Genomic DNA, 15,955 nt, shown 5'->3' on the forward strand with positions numbered 1-15,955 from the left:
CGCCTTCTGGTTGCCCCTGGGCCAGGTTTCCCTGAACCCTGCTTCAGAGGCAGGGCTGCCGTGGAGCCGAGCGGGAGCCCTGAGCTCGCAGCAGCCTGCAGTGAGGGCTGAAGCCACCAGCCCTGGAAGCGCAGGATCCCCAGCAGCTTGCTCTGTGAGCTGGCAGAAGTCCAGGCGAACACATCTCAGCTGTGTGTTTTCATACAGCGCTGTGGAGTTGTCAGACACACACAGAGCTACGGGTGTTCAGAGAAATCCTCGACTGCCTTAACTGATAAATTCACTGCTCTGGTCCTACAGTAAAGAGGAGCAATGGAAGCAATGGCAGTTTATTTATTACGTTACTTTTAAAGTAACTAAATTTATATAGATATATTTATGCAATTATAAGCAGTCCATGCTCTCCCCATCGTCTCTCTACAGAGCACGCACGGACTGGAGAGTGCAGCAGTGCCATTCTTTTAATTGGGATCCCAAAGATCCCCTACAGTGTGTGAACAGGGAGCTGTGTTTTAACAAGGCTGGAGAGCAGCACTATGTGACTTCAGATGTAAATTGTGCTGGAAGAAACCTACTCTGCTGCACATGAACATGAAAATAGCAGAAGACCTACAAAGTACATTGAAGGTTGAGGCTCAAATCTAGCTTCTATAAATTAGGGTGTCAACAAAAAGGGTAATTCCTAGTATGTATCTGTGAAAAGCGCATTGACTGTCAGTTACCGTGGCTCAGCTGCTGCACAGGAACTGGTTAAGCCAAAATAACTTCACTGTGAGCTCTTGCAGCCTGCCAGGGCATAAATGAAGTGGGTTGCTCTTTGTGTGAGCAGTCAGTTCCCAGCTGCCATCTCGCCTCATCCAGGGCAGGGGAGAAGCGGTGGGGGAGCCGCTGCGAATGCTGCCTGTTGCTTCCAGGGCTGCTCATGCAGCTACAGGCTGTTTGAGGAGGGGTTGAGAAGCATATTAGCCAGAATATGTGTGCAGTATGAGTTTGGTTTTCACTACACCTTGGTTTTCTTCTGCCAGCTCAGCGCTAAGTGCTGTGACCACTGCTGGGGCTGGAGTGATGTCCTGAGCACCTGAGAGCACCTAAGGCAGGCTCCTGAGCTCTTGGCTTCACAAGCAGAGTGGCCAAAACCTTTTGGGATGGGTGAAAGGGAGGGTGTCCTGTATAGAGCCATTGAGCCATGGACCCACAGAGCGCTTTGGTCCCAGTCACTCGCAGGAGCAGCACCAGTTACACAAACTGGGCAGAACCCGAGCCTCACGGACACCAGGGTTTTTGTCACTGACATCAATAAACTAGGATTTTACCTTTGGTTAAGAAAAGAAAATCAGACAGAAAGGTAAACTTATTCTCTCATCCAATTTAAATCGTAAAATTTTCTTGTTGTGTTTTGGTATCTTTATATCTCACAGACAATTAAATAACTTTCCTTAGCGGAGCCCTCCGTCTGAACTCCTCCCGCAGGTAGTTAGTTACTACTTAATGGCTTTTTTATTCTTTTTTACCGTGTTAATCTATTCCAATTTGGTAACGCTTCAGGGCTATTAACATTTTTACTGTACATTAGGAAAAATAATGTCACAACTGTAATAGTATTTTCTCCATTTCTGACAGATATTTGGTACTGGCACTTGGCACTTTGTTTCTCATAGCTGATTTTTTTTTTTAATTACATTTCTTACTTTAGCTTATTGTAACAGTTTAAGATCACAAAAAAAGCTGGCCACTAACTATTAATATCAACGTGAAACTCTCACGTGCATTCAAGATGGAAAACAAGAAGGTGAAACTGCAGTTATATAGGGATGCTAATATAAAACATAGTTTGTTTTTATCTTTTTTTTTTTTTTTTTTTGGTAATAGCTCAAACACATTCTATAAATTTCAGACTTGCTGCCATGCTCCTTGCTGTAGTCTTGCAACGGAAAACAGCTGCAAGAGCCCAGGAGAACCCACTGGTTATTTTGGTTTTACATTCTTTGTGTCGCTGCAACAAAAAGAACGACCAAACCACTCCACCAAATGCCTATGAAGTAAAGAAACAACATATGGTGAGTCTTTATTTGAATCAGACGTTTTAAAAGAGGCTACACAGAGTGCAGTTTGGCACCAAAATTGAGCCCACCTCTTATTAAATGGCCACTACATTGTGTTTCAATGCTACGGCCATTCTAAGATTTATATATATTTTTAATTGCTATTGTTCTGTAGTCGTTAAAAGAATGAGGCCCATAGAAAGGGAGTAGTAAGTAAAGCTGGCAAGTGGGCAGAAAACAATGTCAGTGGATTTGGAAAATGTCAGTGTTTCTGGACTTCAAAGTGTGGGTTCAGCTGGGCTGGGCAAGTCTTGACTCTATTGTCCCTGGTCTCTATATTGAGTTACAGGATTCTGCTGCAGATACAAATTTCAAAACTGAATTAATGGAGTGGATGCATGGGAAAGCTGGCTTGACAATATTAGCTTGCTAATCTTTAAATCTGGGGGAGGGGATGGAAGCAATTTCAGGGTCTGACCCCAGCAATGCTAAAACAGATGAGGAAAGAAAAATGCCTGTTTACCAGGTTAATTTCTGGTTAGCCATTCTACTTTAAAGGTTCAGCATCCTTTCTGTTTTAAAACCTGACAACTGTGTAGTCACTCAAATAAACTCAATGCAATTAATGAAGTTGAAAGCCCTGCACTCTCCTATCAGTGTGTGTAAATGAAAGCAAGTTTCCATGGGGATTACTGTATGTATGTCTGTTTGAGGTGATACAGTCTAACATTTTGCATTATTCTGATCTTTGAGCCTTAAGATCTCTACTTGAAATGCTTATTTCAGCCAAGAGGGCCTTAAAAGATCCATCCAAAGGAAAATATATTCTCTGCCTTACCACGCCACACTTCAGCGAAACAGCCCTGACCAAGCTTCTGTTCCAGAAATAATGAATCACGTGCAACTTCCCATGCATCTTTAGCCAATCCAACAGTTTGTGGGGTATTATTCGTAGCAATCACAGTTAAGTTAAAACACAAACCATCAGCTTTCTCTATAGGAGAGGAAATTAATAAAAAAACACACTTATAATCCAAAATTATGCATGCATTGAGAAAGATGGAAGGTGACTTGTGTTTCAGTGCTGCATTAAGGTTCATTTGCAAACACTGATTTTTGGATACTGAAGGTAAAGACATTTTTATTAGCTTGCATGAAAAGGCTCACTGGTATAATTAACAGATTGCTATGTGAGCTGTGATTTATTATTAAAATGGTGGTAATTTGTCATAATTGAAGCCTTCCAAGGAAACATGAAATTCCAGTTTTCTTTTGCCATCCATTACAGTAAAAGTTGAAGATTAAATTAAATAATTTCAGGGTCAGAGTCGTGATTGCAAAGGTATTTCTCCTAACAATTTGAGCTTTGCTTTTTTTTTTTTTTTCCTGTGGGTCACGATGTCCTACATTTTCACCTTCCATCTTGCAATCCCCACACAGAGAGCTATTTTAGAATAATTATTTTGCTCCATACCCATCCATACTTCCCCAAACTGCCCATTTCCCAGTCTCTTGATCAACTGTAGGGATTCTCGTGGAATTTCCCAGACATCTTTGGTTTTGACAGACAGATCAGTAAGCCTTGGCATTCCTTTATGACAGGGGACTACTAAGCGGCAGCAAAGACCTGCAGCTCTCTCTGATGGAGCCAGAAGTGAAGCCAACAGCAAAGAAGAGGAAAGAAAAAAAAGTGTGACATGAAACAAAAACAGTAAGCATAAAAACAATGCTACTCACAACAGCTGTTAGTTGCATACCACAAAGCATCCTGGAAGATTAGAAATTGAACACTGAAACATATTCATCTGAGACAGAACAGGAAATATTTTAGTTTCTGCTTCCACAGCCTGCAATTGAAGGTGACCATCAATGGTTTCTCTTATGGACTCAGGATTTCCCTTCTCCCACAAAGCTGCATTAAGATAACTGCATAAGTAACTGGTATAGTATATAGTACAGCATAACTTTTTAAATATCATCAGTAACTTACAAGCTGATTTGTTCCTGAACTAAGTAACAGAAACATAAGGAGGATTCAGATTTTCTAAGAACCACAGTGATGAAAATTAGGCAGAGTTTTTGCAATTTTTTTAATGTGACCTCTGAAATGGTATTTTTTATATCCTATTCTGTGAAAATGTATTGTTCTGGGTATCCTCTAGCAGTCTTTTTCTAGCATTCCTAATAAAACAGACTTTTATTAGTGTATGAAGACAGTCCTGCATCATTTGGGGCAGATTCATTATACTTATCTCTTGCAAAGCTTCACAGAAGACTGAACTGTGACAAAAGTCACAAAATATTTTAGCCAGAGTAAAACCAATGATTTATATATATATATATATATATATATATATATATACACACCTACACATACATGTTGTGTAATGTACTATGCAGCACCAAGTAGGCTATGATATAAAGCTGCAGAGCAGCTTGCATCTTAAAACGGGACAGCAGAGCAGGACAAGGTGGGCAACTGCTACTGGTTTTTAGTCTCAAATACAATCTTTATTCTGCTGAACAAGACTTCTTTCTGGGAAGGTGAAAAGTTTCTTTCAGCATCACAGGGTGGGCAAACACCAAAGTTCCTGCAACACCACACTCTCCCTCCTCAGCACAGCTGTTATGAGGTGGTGGGTCAGTCCCCAGAGACACCCTGACAGGAACCTTGGGCTTCCTTCAGCAGGACAGCAAAGTCCACAGAATGGGAAGATGAGCTGGTCAGTTGGCACATCTTATTCCAAGATAATTCCAATAGGAACATCAGGGTAGGGACTACTCCAAATACGGACAGTATCTGGAAAGCTTCCTTACAATTTTGGATAGCTGCAGAAAAGAACTAGAGGTTTACAAGACCTCCTTGTCTTCTTTAATTGAAACAACAACAACAAACAAGCAAGTTGGCATGCTGGTGCTCCAGTAAGCCCGGGCTGCACGCACCAGAACAATACTTATCCTTGAAAGATTTGTTGTTAGGGAATGGTGAATGGTGTCTGTGCAAAGCCACACTTGGTACTTCCAACTCCTGACCCAGGACTGGACAGCGATGGGATGAAGGCTGGAGGTGCTGACCTATGGACTCTTCAGGGTTCTTCAGGAACCACGCTGATCTTTACAGAGCCATTTGGGCATCACTGAGCACTTTCTAAAAGTAAATCTAGGCAGTCATAAACCTCTCTCCCTGAATCCAGAGTGCTGAGCAGGTAGTTAGAGGCAGTATTTATGTTTTGAGTCAGCTGGGCCTGGGCATGGGAGACTGCAGGTGAAACCACTGTGGGATGGGTCTGTACCATCAGCTCCTGAGCTACCCTGCCTGGATCTCACTGATCTGTGAGGCAAGGAAATGACTTTTCCCATATTTGTCCAGAGACAAATGTATCTCTGCATCTGTGCACGGGAAATACGCAACCCAAATATTTTGACCACAGATAACTAAAAGTTGGCGTATACCAGTTGGTATAAGGAGTTTGAAAATTTTCATGCTTAGATGTGAGTTTTTATACATTCTTTAGCTTAGCTTAATGCAGAGTCACCAGAAACAGCTAGAAATTCTCCCAGGCAGCATACACCCACGAGAAACTGGGCGGAGAAGACAGCCAGATGTCTAGTATGAATAGCATAAGAATACAGCAGACAGAATACAAAGAATACATAAAAAAACACCCCACAAAGAAGTTGATTTTCCAGTAAAATTTATGAAAAGTTTTTGAGCAGCGAGCATTTGGGGTCACTTGCTAATATGAAAAGCTAAAGTAAGGAGAAAATAAAAAGAATAATTTAAAATTCAAACTTCTGCTTTGAAAATGCCCATGCTGAGAAGCATGGCAATCTTACATAAAAAACAGTGGTCTTATGCAGAGGTCTGGGTTTTTTTTAGTTGTAACTATTGTATACCAATCCCCAGTGACAGCAGGATGCACTTTTGGGTTGAATAGTTCATGTTACATTTTAATCACAGGAATTTAGAAAAAAAAAAAAGAGAGCTTGGTGGGTGGATGCAGTATGCATAGAGAAACACCCGCCTTGCTGTATTTATTTCTAAAATTAGACCAATTAAAATTTAAATGTTAATACTCTCCACAATGAACACAAACTCAATGGGAAAATTTGAGTCAGGTTATATACGCAAACCTTTTGGTCATTGCTTTACGTGACTGAATTCCACACTGCAATTCCCTATTTGCTTTATTAGGAATACTGTGCTGCAAAAGGTACATGTTAGCATTGGCTTATGCAGAGGGAATTCAGATGTGCTAGTCAAATTGAGTAATTCTGTTTGCTTAGAAAAGGGAGAGCAGGCAAAGCCTTTACCTCAGCAGAGTGCTAGCTTTTAAAAGCTCAGCCACTGTATGCTGTGAACAGCACTCAAAGCCATTTATAACTGTAATGGGAAAGGGATAATGGAAGATGCATTACAACAAGCAAGAGACATAGCTCAAATGACTCTTTAGGGCATCTTACACATCCGTCAGCTCAGCAGTAAACACTTGCTTTAAAGTACTTAAGAGTGCTACGTATTATCTGAAAAGTTACCTGAATAATGCTGAACCAGCTGCTGAAGAGTTTCAAATTGTGCCCGAGTTGTGATATAATATCCACCATTGTCAAGTTTGCGAATCTTATAATGTTTGACATGATCTCCTTTCATATCATCCCAGTCACGAATAGACAGGGAATAGGCACCTGTTCCAAGAAAAGGAGAAAGAAAAAATTGTAAATGGCTTTTTAGACACAAATTTTCATTTGCTGGTCATTTGTTATAAAGTGAAAGAGAAATTGCTTCAAAAATACCTATTGTATCTTGAAAATAACAAGAGAATCTACCACATTAAAGGAGGTATCATGGAAATTTTAGTGTTCACGCCGTGTCCCTTTCATACTTTTCTGGAAGGAAATCAGGATGTCTATGTAAATGAAAACTCGTATTTTAACATTTAGTGCTTCAGGTTATTAAATTGACTTTTCCCATTTTAAGTGCCAGGTCATTCTGCAAATACTCTTTTTCAGCTAAATGCCAGTAGGTGGTAAATGTCAAGATTTTCATAGGGAGCACTGGAAATAATGACTTTATATACAGGTAGCGTTGTCACCCAGATGGATCCCAAGCTTCTTCACAAAAAAAATAGCATATTTTGTACATCACAGTCCTGGGAAGGTTGTACACTGCTAACACGACGCACCAGAAGACCTGCAAGAACTGAACATTTCACTTCTCAAATCCATGCTGGAACTTTAGAGCTTACTGATGGGATTCAGATGCCCAAACACAGGGGTTAAGGGCCATGTGAGATGCCTCGAGACATCCTGCTTGGCAGCAGTTTTCCCACAGGCTGGGCCACCAACATGGGGACCTGCACATTCAGGTGTCTTAATGATCTCTTGGTTCTCTATAGATTCAGAGATGAAGCCGTATTTTATAGCACAATGCAGTTTTCTGAGCAAAAACATGGCCATCTCAAAGGCAGTGAAGTCATGTCTTTGCTCAGGGTTCAGACTGATGTTGTGTTTACTCAAGGGTAATTCAGGAATCAGAAGAAAAATACAAAGGTAACTGGCAGCTGCAGAGATGTCAGAAAGGTCCTCCTTCTGGAGTCCAGGCTGCTTGCACTGGTAACCATGTCAGCTAAGAACAGGGAAGGAAAACCACCGGCAGACAATTTTGGATAGTCTGAAAGGCAGAATGATTCCTACAGTCTGATGGCATGGACTGCTGATGATCCAAATCACAGTACTTTTCAACACACGTGACAGATTCACATCCTCCAGGATCACCTCCAGCTAAATGAAATAGTTTTAAAAAAACACGGTTACGTGGCTGAGATTCCTGATATGAAATGCCTTTCTTGGATGTCTCCCCTCTCCCCAGGAGGATGTTTTATGAGACTCTAAAATTTATTTGACTGTGTTATACTGCAACAGGTCACACTGGTAAATGGCTCACCACCGAGTGGAGCAGCAGAGGAGAACAAAACTTCTCCACCCTGACTCCCTGACACCAAGGGCTTCTCAAATTCCCTGTTGTTTATCCTCTAAATAGGAGGAAAAGAGCCAGCACTTACACACATGATTCTGTTTTATGTGAATGGCAGACACCCTCAGAGAAGTGACAGGGTTTTTATTTCTAAGTGTAGAAAAATACTGTTTGTTTAGGTTATTTTTCTGAGGAGATTCTCCCACTAAGTAAGGACATCTCTCTAAGCTAGGAGTTCAAAGGGTTTGGGGGATTTGCAAGCTAATTTTGTGCCTGCCTTGTACCAGCACTGCTGGTTGTACGCTGCCTGCCTACTTTCACATTTTTCCAGGCAGGGTTTTCCACCTCTGCAGTTGTGAGTTTTGACCCACAAACACAGCAGCAGCTGTATTTTCTTTAGTCACACTCCCTGCCTATCTGGTCACTATTTCGGATTCTTTAGGAAAATGTAAACAATCCCTGGCTCCAGGTCTGCAATCAGATCTGCGTGGGTGGCCCTTCATGGACCCCCGATGACCTCGGATCAAGTTGCAGGACTGGAGCTTTAGTTCAAATCTGGACAAAAACAAGAACCAAGATGGATTTTATCATTCATTTATTTAGGCTGTTGGTTATTTAGACTACTCATTATTATCCGCGGATAGATTGAAATATAAAAGATACAAGTAATAAAAAATTGGGTAGAAATATGACATTACAATATATCATTCTAATGATTTTTTTAAAAAATGAACCTAAAACCAGACAGCACTGGAGGGTGGAGATTGAAACCAGGTGAAGGATTATCCAGACAAGAGCTGATGAAGTACCTGGGTAGCGAGGCATTGAAAGAAACGAAAAGCCAGCCCTGACTGATTTATTTTGGAAGTAAGGAGAGAAGGCGACCATGATCAAGGGAGGTCATTCATGCTGAAGTCATCCATGATGATACTTTTAACATGATCTTGATTAATTTTATTATTGTTATTATTTAAAGCAGAAGGGACAATTCTAGGTCACCAAACAATTCCTGCCTCAAGCCCAAGATGACTAGCTGGGGCAAGGCACTTTGAGAGGGCTTAGTGGAGAATGCACCATGCAGTCCTCCCAGTCGTTTTTTTCCTTTCCCATGAACAACAAACTCCCTTTTTTGTCTTCTGAGAACATATTTACACGCCACAAAGATTAGAAGGGACACAGGCATTTTTGACAAAAAACATGCATGTTTTGTTTTTGCCAATGGCTGTGATGCAAACTCAGCCTGAAGATGCAGAAAGCCTTGAGCCTTAATGCAGAGAAATCCAGCTTGCTGCTACAAACCCCACCGTGATGGATGGATTGTTCCATTTTCCCCAATTACAAGAAGCTCTAGTAAGAAACCTGACTTACTTAGCTATGTAAACAGTCCTGCAAAACATATCCCCTATCACTGTGTAAAGAAGGTCAGAACAGACTAAACAGATAACAGGGTTTAGGGAAACAATGTTGTTTTTAGGATCCAAGCATGCTTGTATTAGAGAGTTCTTAAACTCAGCACAGACTGGAATGAAGCCTGCCTGCTTCTCACATACACAACAACTGCTGGTGAAAATGGACAGGTGGAGGCTATTTGCAGAAAAAGAGCAAGTTCGGGCAGATCTTGGTTCTGGTGAGAGTGCCTCACTGCAAGATAAGGGATGATGAAGCTGCGGGGTGGCAAGATGGGAAATCAGCTGTCTGAAACAACAGCACGTTGAGGCTGATTTTGCATCATTAATGGTCCTCGAGGTTGGTACAGTGAAGGAGGATTCCGGTGACTGCAGCAGGCAAAATTCTAAAACTGACAGATTCAAGAGGCAGAACGCAGCGCCTGAAGATAGCTCAGAGAGAAGGGAGCAGTGGTGCTTCTTTAAGCCCTTATTCCAGCCACGACTCCAACCACTTTGCATGCTAACATGAGCTGACGGAGTGTGCTCTGATCAAAGCACTGACAACTCAGTGCTTTAATTACATGAACCACCATTAGACTTCAGAACTTAATTCCAGTGACTTATGCTTCCCAAAGCTATTGTTTCAGATTGCTGGTTAGTTGAGAAATAGCCAAGTTTGTTTTCAGTTAGTTGCATGTTTTCTCCTCAACAGCTGTATGAGTTAGAAAGATCTTTCCATACATACAAAGCTTTGAAGAAGATGTTGACAGGCCTCACGAACTAAATGTAGAAGCAATGATAGCACCCACCAGGAAAACTGGAATGCCTCTAGTATTTTTACAGGGGAGGAGGAGAATACATCCTTCCACTCGATTTCAACAGAATGTATACAGCTGAATACTTTCTGAATATATTCATTATACATATTGTAAAGTTTTCTCATCGCTAGTCTATGAATTTAAAACTATTTTTCCCCAGGGATCCAGCATTTCAGAGAGGAAAGACAAAAAACCAAACCAATCCTAACCTTCCCTAAATAATAATCAGCACCCTCCACACCCACAAACTTCATCCTATGGCCAAGAAGATCCAGATATTCTGCTTGTTCTGAGGAAAGCAGTAAATCTCCCCAAACTACACTGCAGATTCCCAGCACCTATTCCCAGTAAGCTAACCACCTCTACCTCTGGCAGCCGCACAGTGCTGTTCTGAGGGGCCCGTCTCCACACAGCTCCACTGCAGTGGTGCTAACCTCAACTCATTGAGAGACAGCACCATGTTCAGAGTGTGACAGCAGAGCAGAGCACCCTGCCTGAGCACAACCTGAACTGCAGATGCCATGCACAGAGCTTGGCATGGTTTTTCTTGGGTTCTTGGGTTGTTCTCTGCTTCTAACACTCACTCCATAACTCAGGATGTTCCATCAAATGCATGCAACATGGCACTTTTCTCTACCTTTATAGCAATGAAAACGGTGTTTTACAAACTTAGCGTGATTTTTTTGTCACGTCTTCTCATTTGTTGTCAGAAAAGCCTTGGCCAGCATACCTTTGGTAGTTTCACTTTCCCGGATCAGGAAGGTACCTCTTGGGTTTCCAAACGACAACAGCTGTCTCTCAGCATCTTTCCGGCCAAGTTTGCCAAAGTACCACCTTAAGGAAACATCAGAAATAGTAAGAAAAATGCTATCTATATAGGATTACCTTATTACTTTATTATAGGTAGTGCCACAGAGCTCAGACATGGTAGACAATTTGTGGAAACTATGTATATTCAACCACTATTGTCATACTATGTCTCTTTTGTTGTAGCGTGGAAGCAATGTTGCAGATCTATGAAGTAGATGTTGTATGTTTTGTACAATAACCTGTGCATTATGCCTATAATCAGTAGATGCTGAGAACACTTGTTTGGCGTCTCACAGCAAAGGCCACATTGGGACAAACTGTAAGCAAGACTTGGAGGGGGAAGGAATGGGCAAGAAAGAGGGCAGAAAAATGCACTGCTGCTGAAAAGCAGCATTTTTGTAGATATTTCTATAAACTATATATTTGACTTACATCGTGGCAGATTAGTATTCAACATTTTTTGCTCCGGCACAGCTACAAAACCCCAGTAGAAGGACCAGATGCAACCACTTTACTGCGGTTCTATAAGGCTTTTATAATTTCAATACCTTTTTCTTTCCGGCAGCAATTAATATATATTTTTTTGATTTCACAGGCAATCAGGACAGAGCCATTCCAGATGATGTCTGTATCCTTATAACTGAGTTATCAGAAAAATGCCAATGAACTACAGCAAAATGTAAACTAAGGTACAAACTGCAGTAGTTCAACAGTAGAGTCCATGGCCTTCTGCAGAGCTGATTCAGAAAATGCACAGATCCCCACAAGCCATACTTTGTGGCATCCTGTTCTATGCATCCTGTTCTATGCTTTGTAGGCATAGATAGGCATATGTTGATCCAATGTGCCCCGTTTCTGAGATGGTTTGCACACTAATTGACTCTGAACATTTTTGCAAATCGTTTCAGGAAACACAAGGGCGTCTTTTGCTTAAAGCCTGAAATTAGCTGACACTCGAATAAAGGAAGCAGACCAGTGTTCCTTTAGGTTTTCTTCCTATGTTTTGACATTGAAAAAGCACTGAGCTTGTGCTTCTTTTGTTACTAATTACCTAATTATTTATCAGTGCAGTCAAGAAGTGAAATAAAAATAATGTAAGCCATTTGAAAAATCACTGCAATCAATCAAAACAAACTCCTCAAATCTTCTTCTAATACAGCACTAATGGGTCTTTACAGTGAAAAGAAAACATACTCCTCTGCTTGGATGGAATCGACTGGAGCCACATAATTACTGGGAATGTAACCAGTTTCGCCTGTTGTCAAGGACCGGGCCTCCCACCAGTCTCCTTCCCTGCAGAAAAAGAGGTGAGGAAAAGTGAGAGAGAGACACAGCTGTACAGACGGTGCTCTTACTGCTAACGACACCTGCAACGTGTGTGGCAGGAATTCACAGCAGCTCCTCTCTGTGTCATGGGTGTACTTCTGAGAAAGCTGTTTGCATCTCAGCCACGATAATCTACACATTTCTTTGCATCCGTTATTATTAGGAACGTAGCCTTCCAAATGGAGCATAATGGCATAAACAGGCGTAACAACCCAGTGAAATCAGGTTTGGTTACGGCTGAATTTGGACTGGAATATTGAAAACTGTCTCCATAGCAATTATTCTAATACAGACCCTTGAGAGAGCTTATAGGAGAATGGCAAAATTGAACACACTCAGATCCACTGCTAATTTTAACACGACATTCAAACTTCCGCGAGCATTATTCATCTGAAACCCCAAGACATTAAAAAGCCACCTATCAACACAGAGTTTTAAGTAGCCCTTAGAGATCACACTTCATTCTCTAGGTTACCTCTCCTGGCCACCTGGAGGAGATATCTTAAATAGCAAAGGACTTTGCTGCATTTTTAAATACTTAAAAAAACACATTTTTCTACAATATTTAAATACGAAGGAGTCCATGCAGGATCACCTTATGGCAGTGCTCCACAGGCTCAGCATCAATTTTTGTCATACACGTGTACAGTGGGACATGGGGTCCCACTTCAGACAGTGCATGTTGCTGCACAACTCACAGCTGTAACAGACATTTACCGGGATGCAATGATTTGGGATCGAGCAATTTGTATTTAGTTCTCAGTACCAAATTCCCTGATATATAACTCCTACTGCTCCTAACAAGCATTTTCTACTTCTGGACTGTTTAGAAAATTCTTGGTTTCCTTCTCTGAAAAAAAAAATAAATAAAATTAAAAAAAGATTTGTTCACTAAATTAAACGCTATTATCAAACATGGCCAGAAAATTCAGAAAATCCTGCCTCTTCAATAAGCAAGCAGTTAAAGAAAGTACATTGTCTGGACTGTTACAAACAGGCAGGAAAGGTTGTGTGAGGGTGAGCTCTCTTATTTTAAATTTTCAACTCCACCTTCTTTTATAGCTAGAAAGAATATGGAAAACAACTAGAAAACAGCTGTGATGAATCAAAAAAGTAATGTTTCCAATGCTACAGCTCCAAAACTGAAGAAAAACTAGCTTTTCTAGATGCTGGCAGCTGTCACTGTTTTAATACATATTACTTGTGTATTAGTATATCAGACAAATGACCCTGTTTATGTCCCTAATTTTACCAGCTGCAGAACTAACACTACCCCCATATGCTGCTGCAGATGATTTCTGGGAGATTGTGCCATGCTGTGGTTGATACACAGCTCAGCTCCTTGATGGCTGGCATGAACAGTCAGCAGCAGAACTGTACCAGTATCACTGGTTCCCATTTATTCTCCTTACTGCACAGACAGTCCACTAGATGGAGGTATCTCATCGCACCTAGGGAGGGAAAAAAGACGTGCCCTAGATCTTAACATCAGGAAAACCCCCCTCTGCTTTAAGAGAGGAGCCTGAATCTCTCAAAGCGCTGCCAGGAAGGAGGAATACAGCAGACACCCACCTGATGAGCCTAAGTTAGGAGGAGGCCACTCAGTGCAGCTATCCAGGGTATGCAGGAGTGGCCATGGGGATGGAGTGTTTCTGAGCTCTGAAGTCTGCTCTGAACTGCCCCAGAAACGGACCACTTCTGACATCAAATGGCAGGGATGCCCTCTGTGTGCCATTTCAGGTGGTGCTGACCTCAACCTTTCACCCAAAGCGCAAATCAAATTTCGTTCATTTGGAGTTAAGACAAACCCGACCCTCTCAAAAAATTCCCGAAAAACTGGTCGAGTGCACTTTTGTACTTCCTTGGGGCGGGCAGCAGTGGCAGACTCCAAAAAATGGTCTGCTTTCATGTCATTTCTGATATAAATGGAGAGATGAAACATTCTCACAGAAAAGCTGCTCCCTGGAGATTCCCAGCCTGGCTGTCAGTCCTCCAGGAGTGTGGTTAGGTCCTGTGTTTATAAGCAGAGCTGGCTTCGATGGGAACTGTGCATCTATAATCCTACAGGAAAGTCACTGAATGATTTTTTTTTTTCTTCTCTTAAAAAGCTTTCCTCCTGGCAGTAATTACCTGCATTAAAATGCCTGTACCACAACCACCCACAATCTCTCTGTCCCACTGACTCTGAGTACCATTGCTCTGCACATCCCTATGAGCACCCCCTAATTCCATCAGCTGGCATGTGTAAGGAATTCACAATGCATGCAATTTCTATTTGTTTCAGGTTACAACATAGTAAAGTTGGGAAAGCAGCACGCAACACAAAAGAAAAAAAAAAAAAAGGATAATACTTTAAAAAAGGTGTCTTTTTTTTCTTTTTTTTCCAAGTGGTAATTTAGAAGTAGAGAGGTCTTTATAGTGCTGCTCCCTCTACTAGTTGTAACTGAAGTTTCTGTGCTTTCATCTACATCAAAGGTCCTCAGCTCCATGGCTTCATGAAATATTCCCCAGAATTACCTGATTATTTTTTTTTACCACTTTAATTCACATTGAGCCAACTCCAAGCCTGGAGTTGTTCTATTAAAATTAACAGGAGCTGCACCAGGGATGAATTTTCTTCACTGTCACATAGTATAAGAAAAAAGATAAGAGCAATATTACAAAGCCTCTAAAAGCTACACACTTGCTTGTTAACCCATTTTTACTTGTACATGCTACGTAGCTTTCAACTTTCTGTTTTGAGCCAGGAATTGAAAGATGTTCTGATATAGGTCAGTAGCACAGTAATTTTAGATGTTATTTTAAATTGCTAATTTTTTTTTCCTCTGGACAGTTAATGAAATTAATTTTAAGTTGATGGCTTCCAGGATGAAAGTGTGTTTTTTATATGAAATGCAACTGTGCAGTGATGTGTTTTCACTTAACTTACTAGCAAGTCCAGATTATATCACCTACCTTTAAAACAAAAAGAATTGTCACTTCTAAGCGTATGTTGACATGCAAGTCTGTGCAAGTTCTCTTTTGTAAATTGTTTTTTAGCTTGTTCTTGTGTAGAGATGCTTGCAGCAGATTGCAGAAAGTGCTAGTATAAATCTTGCAGAGCTTCTGTGGCTTCTGGTAAAGCACAGGGCTGGTACTCTCAGGTCTGAATGTGAGTTTACTGTGAAATGTAAGCAGTGAATCACACAATCTAATGCTTACTTTTGAAGTAAAGCTGCATGTGGTTGAGTTGTTTTTCTGTAATAAACACTTGAAAGGCAAAGACAAGTAAACGAGTAAAAGCCCTACATATATTGAATATCCAACATTATATTTTACTAATGACATAAGCAAATATAATTGTCAATGTTAAAAGTTTAAAAATATTAAAAAGCATATTCACAAGCCTAAAACTTACGAGCTGTTAAGTATTTGAAATTTTTCTCCTTTGTGAAAACTTAAGTCATCTTCTGTTCTTGCTTCATAGTCATAAAGCGCCACAAAAAGAGTTACACCTAAAGAAGAAGATAGGTGAGTTACACTCCATCACCAAAAACAGAAGAAAAATGAGCTTCAGGAGAGCAGGTGGCTAAGCTTAATGTAAGCCATTCCAGTTGC

General features: G+C 40.9%; 1 protein-coding gene across 5 annotated transcripts in view; it reads right to left on the reverse strand.

Moving 5' to 3' along the window:
* Positions 1-15,955, reverse strand: part of FYN (FYN proto-oncogene, Src family tyrosine kinase) — a 128,163-nt gene that overhangs the window by 19,627 nt on the left and 92,581 nt on the right. For 3 of the 5 annotated variants that reach the window (XM_032185807.1, XM_032185806.1, XM_032185808.1), the window contains 5 exons: positions 15,756-15,852; positions 12,227-12,325; positions 10,953-11,056; positions 6,579-6,728; positions 3,517-3,681 (listed from right to left, as the gene is read on the reverse strand). In XM_032185807.1, the coding sequence (XP_032041698.1) occupies positions 3,517-3,681; positions 6,579-6,728; positions 10,953-11,056; positions 12,227-12,325; positions 15,756-15,852 (615 nt within the window). Of the gene's footprint in view, positions 1-2,880; positions 3,037-3,516; positions 3,682-6,578; positions 6,729-10,952; positions 11,057-12,226; positions 12,326-15,755; positions 15,853-15,955 lie in introns of all 5 variants that reach the window. The other 2 variants (XM_032185809.1, XM_032185810.1) reach the window with 2 other exon arrangements.

Source organism: Aythya fuligula, chromosome 3 (assembly GCF_009819795.1).
Source record: "Aythya fuligula isolate bAytFul2 chromosome 3, bAytFul2.pri, whole genome shotgun sequence".
Classification (NCBI taxonomy): domain Eukaryota; kingdom Metazoa; phylum Chordata; class Aves; order Anseriformes; family Anatidae; genus Aythya; species Aythya fuligula.